The sequence below is a fragment of the Cryptomeria japonica genome, chromosome 6, assembly GCF_030272615.1.
Source record: "Cryptomeria japonica chromosome 6, Sugi_1.0, whole genome shotgun sequence".
In the NCBI taxonomy this organism is placed as follows: Eukaryota; Viridiplantae; Streptophyta; class Pinopsida; order Cupressales; family Cupressaceae; genus Cryptomeria; species Cryptomeria japonica.
In genome coordinates this window covers 567410515-567431842 of record NC_081410.1, presented here as the reverse complement: position 1 = coordinate 567431842, position 21328 = coordinate 567410515, and the positions used below count along the sequence as shown (strand labels likewise).

Below are 21328 nucleotides of genomic sequence, written 5' to 3'. Positions count from 1 at the left end.
GTGCTATTGTATTGGCTTATGATTATGAGTCCTACCCTTGCTTTGTTGAGAACTATAACTCCTTCTCGTTAGATATCAAACCCTCCTCCTATGACAACGATGTATGTGTGATGATTGAAAGGATGTTTACGAAAATTAGGGTTTCTTCTACATAGACCGAATGTATACTTCTCCAACATATTTGGGTGATGGTTGCAATGTGATTCGTCTAGATCTTTCTCACAAAAACAATCACTACTACTCGGAGCAAGTCCTCTGGATTTTTCACCTAGTCCTTGAAGGAAACCAAAAGAATCGCTAGATGATGGTCTAGGTGAGATAATTTGCAAGGTGCGATGTTGTTTTGGCATTGGAGGATTAAAATATTTCCTCATTGGGCAAGGGCATTGAATGAAATGGAGTTTTGAAATGAAGCTAGACAATCTCAAGAAAGTGGCAAATGTTGACAAAAGCCAGAATGTTTTATTTCCAATTATCTGTTCCATTTCCCTAGCTCCCAATGTCATTTTGCGGGGTGCTTTGATTGTTGCAAACCTTTTCTAGATCCCAAGCACATAAAATATGGCTATTATGTGTATGCAGTTTTCAATGCATTAACAAAACAAAACAAATTAAAAAAATGTTTAAAAAAGAAAGCCCATGTGAAAAAAAATTGATTCATATAAATTTTTATATCTATATTTATTATTAAATATTACATTTGAAATTTTAATACTTTGGTATTTAAATGATTTCAAATTTAAAATAAAAGGTAAGATATTTTATTAACATATTTACACTTCGGGCAACATTAATATTATTGAGAAGGAATGGCGGAGTGAAGCGAAGGAGCGGGAAACAGAGAATTTCAAACTAAATGCGATGGTGGAGAAGTTGGAGCAGAGGAAGATGGAGATCAACCAACTCTAGTGGATGGCGATGAAGATGGTGAAGTGGATGATGAAGCTCAACCAGTTCTGGTGTTGGGTTTTCGTTGCCCTGTGCATGCTTCTGGCCTCTCCTGGCCCCATTGTTGTAGTCTTCTGGAGGCTGCTTGGTTGCACGATTACAGGTCATTGTGGCCTGTTGTTTCCTTGGGGATGCACCCTACCAAAGTTGTTGAGGGAGATCCTCTACTCTAATGGCCCTTTGTGTAGGCCCTTTGTCCCTCCAAGATTTTGCGTGGTTGGAGGGTTCCCCCCACCTTTTTTGGCGGTTTTGGCTACAAGGGAGGTGTGGATGCTGACTTTATTGAGCTCATTACTTGTGTCACTGTGGATGGGGGTTGGGTCTTCCGTCTGTGGAGGATGTTGGCTCTCCTTTTCCCATGTATGTAGCATGAGAAGATAGTCTCCCTTGCTAGTGAATGTTTCTAATTTGTTGCTCTGGGATTGATGTGGTACCCGAGCACATTGTCTTTACGGGGCTCCACAGGTGGCTCTGCAAACTCTCCTTCCCCCATTGTTTGCACACCCCACTTTCCTTCAGTGGTGTTGTCATCTATGGGTGTTTGTGTGACACTAAACTTGTGTGGTGCTTTCTTGGGGGCATGGACAACTTGTGGTCCTATGTTCACTATGGTGCGATTTTGGTGGTCTGTTATGGGTGTTGTTGTGTCTCTCAGATGCAATATTTTGGGGCTTCTGACCTTTCTTCTTGGTTGTGGTTGCCTCAAAGGTCTGTTGATGTTGACCTTGTGCATGGGAGTAGTAATTGTTGCTTTCATGGCTCTTTTTTTGGCTCTCGTGACCTTTGGTGTCGCTTGGAGGTTACCTGCTTTGTTCTTGTTGGTTGAGTGGGTCTTTTCTTTGAGTTTATCTCTCAAGGTCTTTGTGACTGATTTGTGCATGGACATACTTGGCATTTGGGTTGGAGGTCATTTGGTTGTGTGTGGATACCTACAGCCTAGGGACCCGGGACGTGGTATGGTGACTAAGTTGTGTTGTTGGTTTCACATGCTTGCGTATGAAGTGGTGGTTTGGTGTGTGCCACTGGATCTCTCTGTCTTGGATGTTTTTGTGTGGTGCTTGTTTAAGTTGCAATGGTTTCTTTGGACCCCTGCTGGAATGGGTAATGTGGGGTGTTTGGGGCATTTCTTTTAGTGTCCTTATAGGGATTGCCTGGCGATGAATGCCTTCAGTGTTAAAATGGACTACAGTGGGGGTACTTCCTTCATGGATCTTGTAGAGACTTGTGGGTGGCTCTTGGTTTTTTGCTGCGGTTTCGATGATAGTGCTTGTTTAAGATTCAAGTGGTAGGTGTCTTGCCTTTTGGAGTTGGACTGTGGTGGTTACTTCCAACACCATTGGGTTGCTTTTCGTCTTTTCATTGAGACTGTTTATTTTGGTTTGTACGGACACTAGTCTTGTTATCTTTGATAGCCAAGGGTTTGTTGTTAGTTTTCAAAGGCCCCTTGCCTATGTTGGTTTTTGGTTATGGATTGCTTCTAGTTTCACGATTGTGCTCGCCTTTAAAGCCTCTATGGAGTTCGATTTTTTCCCTTTTGAGGTGGGGAGTGTTCCGTTTGTTGTGGTGCGAGCTTGGCCTCGTTGGTTTTGTCTTCTTCTTTCGTGATTCCTATGGAGGTGGTTGTGTTCTGTTTGTTGTGGTGCGAGCTTGGCCTCGTTGGTTCTCGTCTTCTTCTTTCGTGATTCCTATGGAGGTGGTTGTGTTCCCTATAGAGGTGGTGACTTGCTATGTGAAAGAGGATGATGGTCTTCTCTCCTCTGCGGCTGATTGGTTATTAATTGAATTCATGATTGGTTCTCTAGTATGTTGGTCTTCTCCTTCTCTGCTCCTATGGAAGTGGGCTCCCTTTCTATTGAGGTGAAAAGGAGTTTTGCTATTGGAGGATTGACTTCTTGCTGGGGTGTGACCGTTTTGATCTTCTACCTGACTTGGGGAGCCTCCCTTCCCCCCTCGTAAGGTTGGCCCACTTTGTGGGTTGTCTTCTTTGTTCTTATCTCTAGGAGTCTCTTGCTTTAGTTTCGGGTTTGGCCTATTGGCCTTTGGGTTGTCTGTTCCTCGTGGTCCCCTATTCCTTCCACAACCTTTTGACTGGTGTTGCTTATGGTCCTTTGGACATGTGTGACGGGAGTGCCCTGTTGTGGCCTCCTTTGTACTTTGGGGTGAGCACCCCTGTTTTGTTCCTTTTGTAACGTGTCAGGGTTTGGTTAATCCCTGCTTTCCTAATCAAAAACATATTTACACTTCAACACTTGATGTCATTGTAGAATGCCTCTAGACCTAAACAAATGATAGCTACTTTTATGTATTTCTCCACATCCCTCTTCCTCTTCCCTTCTCAACATCTTTCCCTCTATATATTTATCTCTCTCACCAATCAACACTAACCATTGTGTCCCTTGTTTACTTTATTCCATTTAAGATTTGTGCACATATAAAATAATAGAAATTTAAAATTTTGTGTGAATAAGAGAAGTTGACATTGGAGGATGACATGCAAGGGTAATTAATCGATTATTTTCATAATTAATTATATATGTGTGCATAGATTTTTATTTACGGAATGCATGAAAGAATACTTAATTAATTACTTTTATGATTAATTAATTTTGAGTGCATTGATTTGAAAATTGATTGTTATTAATTAATCTAGAAGATAAGGTTAAAGGATAAATATGAGAATTAAAATTGATTAATTAATAATTGAGACAATAACATTGCCAATTAATTAATCAATTAAAAATGAATTAATTAAGAAAAAATTGATTTAATTAATATATGAGATCTCATAACATGAAACAAATTTATTAAATTAATAGGATGATGTAAAAAAATTGATTTGAATGAATTAATTATAAAACTATCATAAAAATGATGTAATTTAGATATCTACAATAATATTTATATTGTATTGTATTAAAAAATTATAATTAATATTATTTGATATAGATTGAATAGTAAACCATTTCATATAAATAGTCTAAAATACTATTAAATCTTCCAACAATTTCCCATTATATTTAACTTTATTAATAAAGCCAAGGCAACTATTTTAAAATATATGAGTACGGTTGAATTAAGTATAGTTTAAAGATAAAAGACAATCAAATATATTGAAAAAATCAATGCCACTGCAAAGAGCATAATAAGGACGTGTACTGATGCTCCACATATATAAATTGCACTAATAATAGCAAGTACGGAAACCACATTGACGTGTGAAAATCTACAGAAGCTATTTGTGGGATTTCTAAGGAGGCACATTCTTTCAATTAAAACTGTTTTATAATTATATATTAAATGCTTGTAATTCAATTGGTTGAGTATAAATGATTGTTGACATAATAATATGTTATTTGATTAACACATCTATCAAGGTTCAAACTTTTAATGTCTATGAGATCAAGATGACCAATAAGAAAGCGGGCCTATTTTTACTTTGTGAATTGTTAATCTTCATAATGAACTTTCTCATTCTGCAAACATTCTTCTTGCTGAATCTGCTAAATTATTTATATATTTGACAAAGATAATCTAAAATAAAGTAGTTTTATATTTCCACTTTTTGACTCTAGACCATACAAAAGATATATATCCCCTCTTCCCAAATGTCTGTTAACCTTTTAGACCTATTTATTTCCCATTATACAATAAAGATCTTTATTGTCTACAAGATATCGACCTCTAAACAAATCCTTTAATAAATAAATAACCTTCAGTCTCTACCTCTTAGTCCATAAAATATTAAACTGTAGAGACAAATGCAATCCACTTACTATAGTGGAGTTTGTGCTCTGAAAAGGACGTCCTTCCAACTTAGGTGAAGCTTAAAAATTATACTTTTTTGGCATTTTATGATCTGGGAATTATTCGGTGTGATTTAGATCGGCCTTAATGAGGCATGTAGGTGTCATCTTTAGCCGGCCTCTCGCTATGTAGTGCGATCTTACATATTGGTGCCCCTCCTGGAATCCACCCAAGTGGATAAGATATACTGTAGTGTGAAATTGAAGATGACAAGAAATCTAAAACAAAATTTGCATGCATAGGGGGGTCATATTGCAGATGGTTTTCAAGTGTGGCGATCAAGGTATTTGGCATATTGCATTAAAAATTTGCTAATAGAATTGTTGTGTGAATCAACAGCAATACGAAAGATAAAATCCTCTGCTTTCATATTTCAAGATTACTAGTATAACAAGCCATGAAAGTGTCATGGATACTGCCTTTTTGGGTGGCAGCGTTTCTGGCATTGATTTCTCTTGAAGCTTGCAGTTTTGCAGCCAATTTGGATGCTGCTGGGTCATTTCGAGAATATTGGAGCGATGCCTCATCTGAAGAAATCGCTCAATTGGATTGCCATGATACCAAGACAGCACCACCCACATGGCGAAACGTTTTAGGCATGGCTTCCCAGTGGCAAAAACAGAAGGCTAATGATACAAATATAGGACCCAGGTGGCCCCCTCTTAGGTTTGGATTAAGAACTGTATCAGCGACCGTCTTGACAGTTGCTGCAGCGAGTGTTGCCAGTGCTGGGGGAATTGGTGGTGGTGGGCTATTTATCCCAATTCTGAATTTGGTATTGCAGTTTGACAGCAGAACCTCGGCAGCACTGTCAGCTTTCATGGTCTTGGGGGGTTCCATTGCTAGTGTGATATACTATATCCCTAGAGGCCATCCTGACTTCAATCATGAGCCTCTGATAGACTATGAAATTGCCCTGCTCCTCCAGCCTAATATGCTGCTGGGCATAAGCCTGGGAGTCATCGGTAACGTGATGTTTCCTGAATGGCTTATTACTTCCCTGCTTGCTTCATTTCTTTCAGTTATTACCTTCTCTAGTTGCAAGAGTGCACTCAGGCAGTGGCAAACAGAGACATTTCATTACCAAAGAAAATCTGAACTTGACACAGAGAAAAACTATACATTGTCTATGGCTCATGAAGGTGAGATACTCCAAGAAAATGCCCTGGAGAGTTCATCAAGAAATCTCATCTTAGATTATCACAATGGAACCCCAAAAGAAATATGCAATGGAATCGATAAACGAAGAAGTGATGAAACACAGTCAGAGGACATTATAATGCAACTGCCTTCCAGTATCGTGTCTGAAGAAGGTAGAAAGAGTCTGCAGGTACCACTTTTAAATGGAAAGCGGATGCAATCTTCAGCTGTTCCCGTGAAGGAATGGACTTTACTGGTGCTTGTGTGGGTTTCATTTTATTTGGTGAACATACTCAGAGGAGGCCAATATAAGAAGGCATGTGAACATGATGGTGCAGTCTATTTTTGGGTGTGTACATTCTTTTAGGGTTTACACTAATTCTGAAACATCTTGGTACATTGTAATTAGAAGTTTATAACACGTATAATTGATTTTACTGGCTCTTTGTGGGGGTTTTATTTCATTTAGTGCTTATACTGGGAGTAGACCAATAGAAGGTATATAAACATGTTGATGCAGTCCTCTTTTATTTCCATGTTCTGTCTTAAGGTATATGATCAACACGCTTACAAAGATGGCCTGGAATGGAACAAACCTCCATTTTAGAATTGTCCTAAGCACACTTTCATGCATGTAAGTCTGGGTGAAAAAATCTCCATTTAAAAAAAATGTACTCTGAACCCTGCATTAATGTAGGGAGCTTGCCCTCTGGGATTGCACCGGGTGGCACTAACCGCTAGACCACAGCCGTTAGAATAGCCAGTGGTTGTTTTACACATTGCTTTCCTGCGTAGGATATCTGACCTACAAACTACACACCATTAAGACTGCACCGTTTATTTGATGTAGTTTGAGTGTTATAAACTTGGATATCTTAAGCTGCCCTTTAGTTGCTATTGTAAAATTGTAGTTACTGTACTTTTTAGGTATTCTTTTCCGGAGTATGTTTTCTGATCCATAAACTGCACCACCTTAACTATGCCAATCCATTCCCACATGCAAGAAAAAAAATCTTTCGGCTCTGACGTGGGAATCTTAGGTGTCCTAAACTCAATTTTGGCAGTTGTCTTTCCTATGTATCATTTTTATTTTATTTTAGGAAGAATTCTTCTAAATGAAACTGCATGAGAATTCTTTGTAGATGGTCCTTTAGAAAGTAGGATATCTAAACTGTTACCTGTGTTATATCACTGCCAATCCATTGCCACGGGTTGAATCTCAGATATTCAAGCTGTTTTTTAGTAGCTGTCTTTTCCTTCTGTAGTTTACACTTCACAGGAAGTCCTGTGAGGAGTAGGATATCTGACACTCAAATTACTACATTGATGCCGATCCATTCACATATACACGGAATTCTCTCTCTCTCTCTCCACCTATTTCCTTCTAAATACTCTCCTGCTCGAAAAGGAGATCTGATCCTCTCTCTCTGCCCCTCCCCCATCCTTCACCCCCCACCTATTTCTTTCTCAACTCCATTTTCTGCTATTTCTACTTCACCCACTGAGTCCTTCATATGTAGCAAATTAGAGTCAAACAGCTACTGTGTCCTAGAGCTCACCCTTGATGGCGAGCTGCTGCTAGGACCATCAAGAGTGAATTATAGGACACAGATGACCATATGAATTGAAGACCGGATCAATGATGCACACCATGGTTAGTTTTCAATCAATAGTGTTTGTTTTCTGTTGCCTGAATTTTGCATCTTTGTCTTATCTCACTCTTAACAACTGTTTTCATTAGGTTTGATTTTAACTCTTTCTATTTGGGAGGATTATATCATTCCTAGTCCAACCCTGAATAGTTCTATATAAACACAACTGACCCAATATATTCCCTATCTCATGCTTATACGGTATACCATTATTGCACTCATACCTTTGCAATAGAATTTTTCAAACTTCGCCTGGATTAGTGTACTGCGACCTTCTGCTATTAAATTACATGCAATCCGCAAGGTCCAATATTCTATCTATTATTTTCCAGCAAATATGATTTGATTGGTTCACTACAATTTTCCACTTCTTTTATAAGTAATCCTCACGAGGCTGAGTATTCTCTGTTCTTTTCCCGCATCATGCCTCTACTAGTTTGGTGCTGAAATTCTACTAATGAAGGGGAGAGCCATATTCTCGTTTTACTGCTTCTTATCTCTCATCTCTCGCTTTTTGCTTCAAGGATTTTTGGAACTGCCAACAAATCTACCTGTTATTTCTACAGGAGGCATACTATGGCAGTCTTTCCCTTCTACATCCCCATCCTTTTTTTCTGCTCTAGCACTGTCTTCTTAGCCAGTTCACATCAGTAGTTATTTGCAGCTATTAGCCATCGGTATATGAATCAAGACTGTCCTCTTTCTACTTACACTTAACAATGGAATCCAGAACTCAGGTAGGTGGATTGGATTTCCTTTGGAAATCTGAGGGTTTCAGTTGGTAGAGTCCACTTTGAAGGAATATCTACACAGTTACAGCATTCCAGTTTTCATTTTTTCTCTTGTGGATTTTGGAATTCATTCATAGCTTCTTGTTCATTTAGATTGTATCTTGGAGTTTCCGAATTCTTATAGTTGCATTCATGGTATTATTATTTTTGATTTGGGAATTAAAAGCTGCTTTCTCTTATACATCACTTACTAGTTTGATTTGGGAATTAAAAGTTGCTTTCTCTTATACATTATTTACTAGTTGTGCAATTTAAATAAAAATAGAAAGGACTAGAGATGTTACTGTGCATTCTAGGTAGACTCTGATTGATTTTTGTCAATTTACATTCTGCATTTAAGATTTTAAAGTATTGCAAATATACTCAACAAAAGGTGATCTTTGGTTGGAGCACACTGTGTTTGGGAGACCAAGGATCCTTTATACACGAAAACCAAATTCTATATATTGGAAGTGAACTTTAGCCTTTCTTTTTCATATTTAGGTGCCTTTCCATATTGTCCCAAGACAGTAGAAAGAGTTTATTGAAACCCCTCTTCAATAGAAAAAGGGGCTACAGTTGATTTTACGGAGGAGTTGAATATACTGGTGCTTTTGTGGGTTTCATTTTATCTGATGTGCGTACTTAGAGGATGCCGAGATAAGAAGTTATGTAAACACAGTGATGTAGCTTATTTCATGTGTTTCATTTGTTTTAAGGTTTACACTTCTTTTAAATCCCTCTTGGTACACTGCAGGTAGGAATAGTTATTCCTGCCTAGATAAAAAAAAAACACGCTTTTATACATGGCTTAGAGTGGAAACAAATTCCATTTGTATTCTGTACCTTTGTTTGAACTGAATGGCACTAACTAGAAGACAACAGCTCCATTGGATATCTATAAGCTTTTTAAGGAAAACCTTTAGGAGTAGGAAATTGGACTCACAAACTACACCACATCCAGCCAGGTCAATCTACTTACACTTCTATGGATTGAGTCTTCTCAATTGACAATATGCATGTTGTGGGTCACATACTCTTTATATCCTAAACTATCTTTTAGTTGCTATTTCTACTTACTGTACTTTTTAGGTGCTCCTTTTATGGAGTAGGATATATGACCTACAAAATGTACCGCATCAATTGTGAGGGTGCATCATTAGTTCTGTGCCCGGTGAGAGGGTGAAAATCTCCAATATTTTAACTTCCTCAGAAATCTTTAGCATCCAATTTTTCCTGAATTCCTTGTTTAGGCAAATCTGGTAGGGAGTAGGATATCCAACCTTTCAACTACACCACATTAAGTCTGCACCATTCATATAGTGCAGTTTGTGTCGAAATGGCATACACTCTAACCTTTCCTTTTGAAGCTATTTCTACACTCTAATATCCCCTTTTGTAGCTATTTCTGCTTACCATACTTTTTAAGGCATTCATGTAAGGAGTAGGATATCTGATCCACAAACTACTACAGTCTAACATAGTGCCAAAACATCCTTATCCAGGGCATATATGTAGTGAGTCCCCAGTTCACAGGTCAGAATCCTAGATATGCTAAGTTCCCCTAAAGTATTTGATACATTAATATAATATCTCTCGTTCTTTCAATCAATTTCCCTCTGAACTCTGCTTTTCTGGAGATGAAACAGTCAATTATTAAAAAAATTCTTTTGGCTTCTGTGATCGTGTTTCTCTGTCTTGCAGCTTCATGCAAAAGCCAGAAATTTATTTTGATTAGATTTTAATATTTTATAATTATCACAATGAAAGGCATATTTCCCATTCAGAGCATCAAGAAGGGGACCAGCTCCAGATTTACATAGCAGCTGTGGGTTTTGATATGCATAGGTCTGATTTCCAATAATAGAAATCGGGATATCTTAAAGAGTAGGTTGATTGTAAGGTTCATGCAAACAAAAACGACATTACTAATCAGAACCATCAGACCTCTAAGGATCGATTCATTAAAGGGATGCTTCTTGAAAAGCCGAATTCATAAAAACAGATGCATTTGGGAGACCAACTACCTTATCACCTAGCTTGATTAGGTTATAAAATTTGCACATCTTATCATGCAATGTTCTCTTATAACATACTAATAAAGGCAGGACCTTTTTTTGGATTCTATAAATACAAGAGAATGGTTGTTTAAGTAACGATGCAAGGTTAGACTGCAGAATTTTCAATTATTTGCATGCTACTGAAGATGTTTTGATTGCAAAGCAGAATATCTTTCACATACAACCATGTGGACTTGGATACTGGCTTATATCGGGACTTCAAATTCCTCTTGCTCTTGCAGTGACATTTTGCATGGCATCTCGATCTGGAAATTCAGGAATTCATTTCAATGAAAAGGTGATGTGTACGTATTACAGATGGTTCACCGTTTTAGGTTGTAAGAGCAGACTATATACTGTATAGTGTGGAATCAATATAGATTCTTATGGTCAGAGTCCTACTTACTGTGCAGGTACCATCAAAAACTACTACTAGAGGTTGTGAAACAGTTTTGTTTTCAACAATGGCATTGGTAGCAGGAATGCTTGGAGGTATGCTTGGTGTAGGGGGAGGAATGATTATAAACCCTTTTCTTCTCCAAATTGGACTGTCACCTCAGGTAACACAGTTTTACTGTGCAAAGCTCTTAGACATGAGCCAAATCGGGTAGGATGTTTGTCGTTTTATGCTGTTTCATATGAAAGTGTGTTTATCTAGGTTACAGTAAAATACTTGAACAGATCACTATTTGATTGGCAGGTAACAGCTGCAACATGTGCATTCATGGTGTTTTTCTCTGCTTCCATGTCTGTAGCACAGTTTTTGTTGTTAGGATTGGTACCTTTGGAGCATGCAGTTTTTTTCTCAATTGCAAGCTTTATTTCTTCAGCGTTAGGTCTTGTCATCATCCAACGAGCAATCACGAAACATGGGAGAGTTTCCCTAATCATTTTCTCTGTTAGCACTGTAATGGCCATAAGTGCCATCCTTATGACCACCTTTGGAGCAATTGACGTATGGAGACAATATCAACACGGAGATTATATGGGTTTCAGAGCACCATGCTGAAGCTTCTGTAAATTTTGGATTAGTTGAGCTCTTTACCTTACAGTTTAAAGTATTTGACGTAATTCCAATATAAGAACACCTTAGTAGCAAAGTTTATTAATAAGTTCAAGACTAAATGAGAACTGAAACTGATTCAAGCTACTGGATGCCATATTTAGTTCATCATTTATATGGTGGGGTACCCCTCGAAACCAGATTAGGGCTGGGAACATTTCAGCTGTATAAATTGGGGAGCAATTTTATGGTATTCACTTGAATTTGACTGAAAAAATGTATATATGACAGTTAACTGTCCAAGATGGAACATGGTATGTAATAGCAGAAACATATGCTGAAGAAAATCATATCGTAATGAGAACTACTATTGTGGGAGAATTAAGGGTTCCCATTAGCCATTAGACTATTGCAGTAGTACCGAGATAAAGGGTACCATGGAAATACCTGTTTTCTACCAGACACTTTCGATACCGACTAATCAGGGCGGGGTTTTGCAGGGCAAGACACCGCCTAGCTTCCCTAAACCAGGGATTCCCTTTTGTATGATAGCCCACTAGATTTTGGTTAATTCAGTTTTTCTCCGGCTAAAGTGTATATTTCATAGCCAGATTCCGTGGAGTTAATCTTTTCCAGCTGTCACTGGTAAACTTGTTTCCGTCCCCGTGTTTTCAAATCGGCATAATAATGAATTGAAGACGTTTAAAGGATATTTTTCAAACTTCTTCCTGCGCGGCTCTCCGATCCCAACGTCTCTTTGGGCTAGGGTTTAAAATTTATTTTTGTCTTGGTATTTTGTAAATTGTTTTTTTGGGTATTGTATAAGATTCAAGTGTCCTATGACACATTTGATATAATTTTGCTCTGAATCTTATTAGAGGCTATTTGGAAGTGTTTGTTAAAAAGATTATCGCATTGAAGTAATGCGACTAAGTTTATTTGGAATCTTTATTATCAAATTTATTTTATGTTTGATTTTTGGTGAATAAAATTGTCATGTTTTGTTTTCAATAAAAATATCATATATTAATGTGTTAAAAGCTTTTATTCATGCGATCTCAAATTCTATTATATTCTTAGTTGAGTGCTCGAGAATTAAGTGGACTCCACTCTTGGAAGGCTCATAGAAATTAAATTTCAAAAATGTGTCTTGGGGCAATTGGGGCCAGTCTAGTACATATTGTGTCATTTGTGATTCTTCAAAAAGAACAATTAAAGTGGTGAAAATTTGTATTTGAACCACTACTTCTAAGATTACAATTGGTTAATTCTTGTAACCACAATGGTTGTCACCCTCTATATAACATATGTATATTTGACAAATTGGAAGGATGATGAATATATTAAAGGATGCTCTATATATATATTTGATATTATAACTACATTTTCAAGGAGTTTTGGAATTTTTTGTTATGATACCTATATAACAATATAGGCCTAGGGTTGGGGCATTTTGTTAGAGCAAGCCTATGATATATGTTTGAGATGATCGAGTCCTGCTTGTTATGAAAAGAAATGTATGCATGATCTAGATATACTATGTTTTAGTCCTTCTGATAGAATTCTACATCCTTTTTACTTTGCATGGAAGGACTTTTGATGTGATCTTTTTTATTTCTAATACAAAAAAAATATTAAGTTGCAAGGACAATGTACCAATATCAGGGGGAAGGTCTTGTCCATTAGGGTTAGATCCCACCCATCATTTGTTAAATTTGTGACCATCCATAGGTTCCCACCCATCATTAACAATCATTTCATCTTCCTCGAGAACCTCTTGAGTTTGATTTTGGATAAATCTCAATTGAGAGATACCAAGTTGAAGTCAAGGAAATCTTCCTTTTGTCAAGAGGAGCCCACTCACATCATTCAGGGTCTATGCAGGTGGAGACCACCCACTTTAGCTATTTGAAGGTTGAGGAGGAGTGGTTCAACCAAAATGTTGCCATCTAGGTGGTGGTGGCTCTATAAATATTTTCTCAATAGTGATGTGTGGACGCCAAGTGGTTGTGCCTCCTACATTGATAAGAGGATTTGGTAAATGATGGTGAAGGTGGCACTTTGGTCACCATGCATAGGTATTTCCCCTAGTGGTCCATTTTTTTTTTCAAGATGTCAAAGCTTGCATGCAACCTTGATGGATTGAACTTGGATTTGAATGAGCACATTAAAAATAATCAGCCATTTGGAGTAGAAAAATCAATATATGTAGAAGACTGAGCAAAATGGAAAAGAAGTATTTCTTTGGACAAATGTAGAAAATAATCTATAGTTCAAGAGCATACCACAACTAGTACAATTTATTAGGAAATTCAGTTGTGTCTTTTAGAATGACATTGTGCAAAGTGAACAATTTAGGTCCTAAGGATTATAAAAAGTCATGTATCTAGTGCCACATATCTTGGGCATGAACTCAATGTTTCAAAAGGTAGAATATAGTTTTAGGTTTTCCACAAAAAGGACATCTTTGATTGAAAATGTCAAGATGTATCAAACATGTGCCAATTGACAAGGCCTAATATAGCAAATGATAGGCAAATTGAACAATTTTATGCTCCAAAATACCCTATTGATTGAAATCTTACAAGTTCTAGATGAAATTGGGGAGATTGAAGAGACCATCTATCAAATTCAAAATTTGAATCATGGGTAAGTGAGGCAAGATCCACTTGTAGCCTTTCTTTATAGTGTAATTATGGAAGGGAATATTGATATACCAATTATAATTCTTTTCATAATTCTTTTCATCAAGGCCAAAACGATTGCTCAAATTCTTTCACATTTGTTGAGAAGAGGTATCATCAATTATAGCATAATAGGTCAAAAAATTGAACTACGATAAATTCAAATTTTCTCTTGCTTGAGGCCAAAAGAGCCATGTGGAATTGGTTTTGAAGTAGATGCATTTATGATGCCTAAGTCCCTTTCTAAAAAAAATAAGGGAGTGAAGCTAGGGAGTATTTGTGAGTGGCTTATCTAGAAAAACAATAATGGGGGACCACCATATGGATTTTGATTGATGGATTTAAGCCATTGCAAAATTATCCCCATTCTAGAGAAACATGACTTGATAAACTTCCAAGTTGTTTGTATACTTTTGGTAACAAAACATGTCATTGATTTTTATGGGCATTGGCACAATGGAAAGAGAATGAAATCTGAGTTCATTCTAGGCAAAATGCCCATATGGTAAGGCGATGACAATATGATTTATTAGAAAAAACATTTTAGGCCTCATTATCATCATAGGCTCTGACAATCCATTTAGCAAGAAGAGTAATGTCTTGTTTGTTTACATCAATAAGACAAAGTCCTAGCTCCTTTAGTGTACAAATAGATATCCCAAGCCACATTATGAAATATTTCATCAAATTTTTAATTGGCCTAGATGAAATCCCATATGAGTTTAACTAGCTTGTAGAGGATGTTAGGAAATAATGCAACAATGGCCAGTTAATTTAATCCATTTCCTACATAACCCACAAGAGAAAAGAATGCATACAAGCTTACTGAATAACCATTATGCATAGATCAAATGGATAAGCTAAAAGATAACACAAGATATACCCTAGGAAAACCATCATGAGGGAAAAAACCCAGCCTCTAAAAGCATCCATACTCCATCTTATTATTCAACAATAAATTAATACAGAGCAGTTATAGAGTTACAATTAATACTTCTTAAACATTAAGCCTCTCTCATGCATCCTCCATGTTTCCAAGCGTGAATCCACACATCCCCTGCCATGCTTCACATATGCACTCCTCAGAAAGACTCAATAACGACATCCCACTAACCCAACCAACCTTAACTACTAAACATGTGCTTTCTTATATAGACACAAACCCACACAAATACAACCAAGTTGTAAAGTAAAAACCATGTGACTCAAAACCATGAGTTCACAAAAACATTGACCCCACATTTGGCATTGGGTACTAAGTTTTCACTTTATTTATATTTCCTCAATATTAGATTAAATACACTTTTTCAATGTGAGACCCACATTAAATATATTTCTCAATGTTACATACAACATATAAAGTGGCCCCAAGAATGTTAACTCCTAGTGATGCATGCCCATCTAAGTTCCCTTAGGTGCACCACACACTTAATAATAAACTAAACATTATAAACATTATGCAACGTGTACAACACCTTATCCCAACATTCTCCCACTTGAATATGTTGCTTAAGGGTCAATCAATGAAATAAATCATCATAGCCATACGTGAAACCACATGAATCTCCACATGCTCTTGTGCTCCATCAAGATACTTGCAATCAAACCAAAGTGACCACCATCTCAAGAAAGAACTCCTCTCATCCTCCAATATGGGCCATCTCTAGAAGAAAAGGAACAAGTCAAGGTGAAGATGCACCAATTTAAGAACACAAGCATCAAATCTAATGTGATAATTGTAGCATCATAATTTGTCATCGGGTCAATTTACAACTCATGCTTGTGCCCCTACTTTAGTGTGTCCTATCCTCATCTCCTTTCTAGGTATGTTTGTGCCTATTCTCCATTTTTGAGGCCATGAACAACCTTTTGTGGGTCCTACCATGGGATACCCACCCTATTTTAGCATTGTTTTGGTCCTGATTGTGGCCCTAGTCTAGACCATGGCGTCCTAAAATGCTATGATCCCGCTCAATCAAGTCCTAATTTGAAATGGGGTAGGGGCTAATCTCATCGGTAAGATTTGATCCTCATGGCTCTGCATGACCGTTGGAGGTCGGCCCAATTGGTAATTTACCTAGAACCCCCTATATAAAAACATTTGATCAACCTAATTTCATCTAAGCATCATAAGTGGACATATCCTAGCATTCTTGCATCCTTGAAGCATTCATCATCAAGCATTTTTAGAGATCTTGAAGGTTGCATATTCACCATTCAACCATTTTGGAGCAAAATTACACCAATCTTATGCAAGCATGTGTGTGTGGTTAGGGTTTTGTCATGTTCATGTCATTTCATACAACATATGTGATTACATTCAAAGAGAAAAGCATCATCATCAACAATTGCAGATTTGAGGTATATCTATCTAGTATTTATTTCAGTATTTGCATTATTTAATTCAAGGTTAATTCACAAACCAGGGTTTGACTTAGGAAAACCCCTATTCCCAATGATTTCTCCCTTCTTTCTGTGTAGGAAACAAGTGCAAAGATGCATTCAAAAGGATCAACATAATTCGCAGAGACAAATAGGTTCACCTTTTAATAATTCAGAGGACCATGGCAAATTGATATTAAATGGTCTCAAAAAATAAGGTCAAACTTCTGGGAACAAATCCAAAACATCTTATTTTGCACAGATCCAAGTTGGTGTCACTGTACGACAACTGTAGCTCACTGATCTTCCCGATCACTTCAATAATCATCTATTTTACCCTAATTTCAACATTTTCACAATTCAACTAAGAAAGAGGAACCAAACCCTAACTAGGTGAACCTAATCAAAATTTTAGACTTTTTCCCATTGGGATTAAGCCTAGATCAATTCAGTCCATCCCTCTTTCAATGTGGTTAAATTTTATTGTTACACATAAAATATATTTATTAATTTAATGGTTAAAGTTTGGTTGAAACTTAAACATCAAGTCCTCTCACACCAAATACTTTCCTACCTCAATAAATATTAAAATAAAAACATAATTAAAACCATGTCATGTTTAGGATCATAAGACCTTTCTACACATACAAAATTTAAGAACCCATTTTATTTTCCACCAACTAAAATTGAGGAAATAATTCCTTAATGACATGAAAAAATGATGCTTTTTGTTAAAGATAATTTTTTTGACCCATTTATAAAATCCTTAAATGAGGGTTCAGAAAGGTTTACAAAGGAATTATAATAAGAATTAAAGTCCAAAAAGAATCAAGGTGGGTACAACCCTAATAAACCAAATCAAAGGATAAAATAACCTCTTTGCAATCAATAATTATACCTACCAAGAATAAACATTCATAAATTTGATGGTAAATATGTAATTTCATGGATAAGCCTTGTTGAACAACAATTTAAAATTCATAATATGTCATATATTTCCATGGTTGACAAAGTCTTACAGTATTTTGAATTAGGACCTTACCGATGGTATTGATGGAAGATGAGTGTTAGACAAGGACAAATGTTTAGTTGGAAAGAATTTGGTAAAGAATTAGTAACCTTCTATGAACATCATGTTGAATTTGCTCCTTAAGTCCATTTATGTACAGTTGTAACATTTTGGAAGGTGTCACCTTGAGAGATTCAAGCGTCAATCTCAAATGTTCAACATTTTATTTAGCTAAAGATCTTTAATTGTTTAAAAATATTTAGTTGGATAAAATAACTAAATATTTCTTCAGTCAAATGGATTTTTTAAAATAAAATACCCTTTTGTAGAGCGAGTCTACAATCTTTTTTTTTTTATAAATATTTTGATTAGTTTTAATGCGTCTTTTTTTAAATATTGTAAGTAGGCAGTTATAATAAAAGTTGACGCTGATTAGAAATTGATAAAAAAATATTAAAATGGTTCATAATTAAATTCTTTTAAAAATATATGTTAGAAAAGAGAGTTCTCTACAAAAGGTTTTTTTTTTGTTGAAAATTAAAAAAAAAAATTAGACAAAAGGTTACATTTAATGGGAACTATCAAGTTATGGTAAGGTTGACTTTAAAACATTATTATGAGAATTTTTTGTATCAAAAGTTCATTTCTTTTCCATGCACTAAATATATTAGTTATCTATTTGATTCAAAAATAAAGAAAAAACAACTTTGTTTGATGTTTCTTTTGTGACGTTAACTAGACCTCAGTATTTCTGAAATTTTCAGCAATTCATATTTTGCTCTTAAATTTATAAAAAAATACATTAAATGATTTTTTAAAATTTTAAAAAAATTACAATCATAAACTTCATAAATATTTTGATGTTTCATTAGTTTACTTCATTTTCAAATTTAAAAAATAAAGACCACTTTATGCAATCGAAGTTGACAATTTTTTGTTGTGTTGGATATTTCCTTTATAAAAGTGTGATATGGGCTTGTATTTTAATCCTAGATTTGATCTAGTGATTAGTGAGTATTGAAAATGCTTTAATGAAATTCTCCGACCATCTTGTATGTAGGTACACATTTTTGCCTTCAAATGGTAGAGTTTTAGGCTTGGCATGCACTAGGGAGGTAAAGTCTGATAGGTATGCAAGGGAGATTGAGTCCAAAATACCAGAAAGGAAATGTGTCAGATTGTTGGGATTGTGGAGTTAGGGATGATATGAAAGTAATACCATGGGAGCCGTGAGATGAGAAGGTTAATAAAGGAACCCTAATAAGGAAAGGTTATCAAGATGTCAAAATTGGAGTTTTAGACAAGGCTTAATATGTTATTTAGTTAAGGAACAACCAAAAGTTTCATTGCCTTTCATCCATCTATTCACTCTTAATTAGGGGATGGGAGAAAGTATGAATCTAAAAGATAAAACCTTTTTAGAAGTACTTGATGAAATTTTAGGCATTAGGATTTTGGCTTGTGATATTTGCCTATGTATTGGATGCTTTAGATGGAGGCTTAATAGTGAATTTTGTAGATTTCATTATACTACTAGAATTACTTTAGATCTCTTGTTAGTGACACTCTTGCAACTACTTATATTATACAGGTGTATAGTAATCATGTTGATTAGTTGTTATGGACTTGGGTTTTTTCTCCCAAAAGGATTTTCTCTACATAAATCATTATGTAATGATATACTGTTTCTATTTTTATTTCTTTTTAATTATATGATCGAAATTAATTTTGTGCATACCTCCTTTCATAAATTAGTTTAAAAAGTGTATTTTGGCAATTTACACTTTTGCTTCCTTTCAAGGTTAAATTCACTTAACATTATAAATACAAAAAACACAAAAAAGGTAGTTTAATTATATTGGAACTACCTTTATATTGTTCATTTCATATTTTGTGTAGTTTTATGGATTTTAGATTTAATTTTTCAAGCATTTAAACTCATTCGAAAAACACATCAAAATTTACTCTTTGTATTGCTATTTCAACACAAAGATTAATCGCAAACATTCATCCCAAACACAAGAACAAAGCAACAAACTTGTAAGACCTCATATGATCAAAGAAACCTCCCAAGCTTAGTCAAAATTTTGATAAACAAATACCAACAAGTGTGTATACAACTCCAAACTATCCACAAATGAAAGTCAACCAAAAACACACAAACTAAGGCTTTCGAGTAACTCCTATTCACATTTTCTCTCTCTTGTTCAAGATTGGCATATTACACCTATGTGTCCAAGAATAGGAGAGGATTGGGTGCAAATTAATTTAAGGGAGTCAAGGCCAAATTTGTCAATTCTTATAGTCATAAAAAAGAACACGCTCAAACATTAGAATAAATATAACATGAGAACGACTTGATATAAGAAATTGAAATAACCTAGCAATCAAGATCTTTGATTGAGAGACAACCTACTTAAATGCTCTCCTTGGATTTGTAAGACAAAATCTAAATAAATTCCATCAACAAGTCAACACTTCAAGAAAAACAAAAAACACCCATGCCAATATTACCACACTCCAACTAAATATTCTCACCATCCATAAAGTACTCTTTCCTAATGAAGGTGGTCATTCACTTGATTTCCTATATTTACACCAATTGTTGTTTTATGAATAACAATAGTTTGCTACCCATCCAATCAATGTGAACCACAAGTGCTTCCACCATTGTTGATTCCTACACAATAATGGTGAGTAAAATTTGAAGAACATAGTAATATAATCAATGGGCATCATTGTGGGCGCATCACATGATAGATCTTTGCTTGATAGAACTCACTATTATCACAAGGTATATGATCATCATAGTGTATGGATAAATGATATCTACATCTTTAATAGAAGAGTAAGCACCAACCAATTCAATGAAAGAGAAACAATAACACATGTTAAAACACCTCTATAGAAAACACATTTTCATGTAATGCTTAAAATGAAAAGTTGTGGGTATATCAAGGATGGATGTGTCATGTGTAATGAAAGAGAAGAACATGTTGAGACTAAAATGAATGCATATAAAGAAACTAAGGAACTAGACCAAAAAGGAATCATATAGTAGAATATCCTAGGGTTAGAGGATGAGATAGAAAGGTGTAAATTGTTGTGTATCCAAATAAAAAATCTAAAAATGTATGACAAACTTAGAGTAATAACCCAAGGTCAACTCTTAAGTGGTGTAATTATAAATGGGTTCATGAAAATGTTATGGAATAAAAGCAACTATGCATAAATCTAGTTTAATGAAATAGCATGCATAAATCAATATCGATTAATTCACATTATAGATTTAACAATGATAATTGAATAAATAAATGCTTAGGAAATTAAATGTGAAGGGATGAAGATACTTAGCTCTAGGATGATGGAGAAGAAAACTTTGATCTCACTAATTTCTATCAATCTCGAGGCTGAAAATTGTTTCTCATTGTCTATACTTTAACTTGAAATCAAAATAATCTATCAACTCTATCGTGGGTCAAATCCATAGATTTGGATCTATGGATTCACCTTGTGTCCCATGGATCTAATTTTGCTAAATGTGCATATCTAGTTAGATTCACCTAATTTTCTACTCCTAACTAATTGTCAACGACTGACAACATTTTAGATTACCTTGGAGGTTTAGAGCAAGCAATGGATTCACCTTGTAGCCCATGGACCTAATTTGGCTATATGTGCATGTCTAGTTAGATTCGCCTAATTTTCTACACCTAACTAATTGTCAAGGACTGTCACTGACAACATTTTAGATTACCTTAGAGGTTGTCACATCACTTAGAGCAAGCTCTCTTAAGTCAAACCCTCCAAAAGACTAGTATTACAATTATGAAAATGATAGAGGAAAACAATTTTCAGTAATGCAAGTGCTTTAGA

At 35.6% G+C, this 21328-nt stretch overlaps 1 protein-coding gene across 3 annotated transcripts; it reads left to right on the top strand.

Annotated features, from left to right (window-relative positions):
* Positions 1 to 4817: 4817 nt before the first annotated feature.
* On the top strand, positions 4818 to 11952 carry LOC131049348 (sulfite exporter TauE/SafE family protein 5). Of its 3 annotated transcripts, none has more exons than XM_057983395.2 (4): positions 4818 to 6241; positions 10541 to 10672; positions 10788 to 10981; positions 11075 to 11499. In XM_057983395.2, exons 1-4 carry the CDS (start codon positions 5150 to 5152, stop codon positions 11076 to 11078), a joined length of 1422 nt encoding a protein of 473 aa, XP_057839378.2. In that variant the 5' UTR covers positions 4818 to 5149; the 3' UTR covers positions 11079 to 11499. The 3 variants fall into 3 exon arrangements, with proteins under 3 accessions (XP_057839378.2, XP_057839377.2, XP_057839376.2); XM_057983394.2 differs by having other exon boundaries at positions 4820 to 6208; positions 10788 to 10934; positions 11075 to 11952; XM_057983393.2 differs by having other exon boundaries at positions 4831 to 6241; positions 10788 to 10934; positions 11075 to 11952.
* The last annotated feature ends 9376 nt before the right edge of the window (positions 11953 to 21328 follow it).

What these genes read in the sequence shown, in the direction of transcription:
- LOC131049348 (XM_057983393.2), top strand. Translation starts at nt 5,150, where the DNA reads ATGAAAGTGTCATGGATACTGCCTTTTTGGGTGGCAGCGTTTCTGGCA. An exon ending in ATGGTGCAGTCTATTTTTGG is followed by an intron (nt 6,242 to 10,540) that starts GTGTGTACATTC and finishes ATTGCAAAGCAG; the next exon opens with AATATCTTTCACATACAACC. An exon ending in GAATTCATTTCAATGAAAAG is followed by an intron (nt 10,673 to 10,787) that starts GTGATGTGTACG and finishes CTTACTGTGCAG; the next exon opens with GTACCATCAAAAACTACTAC.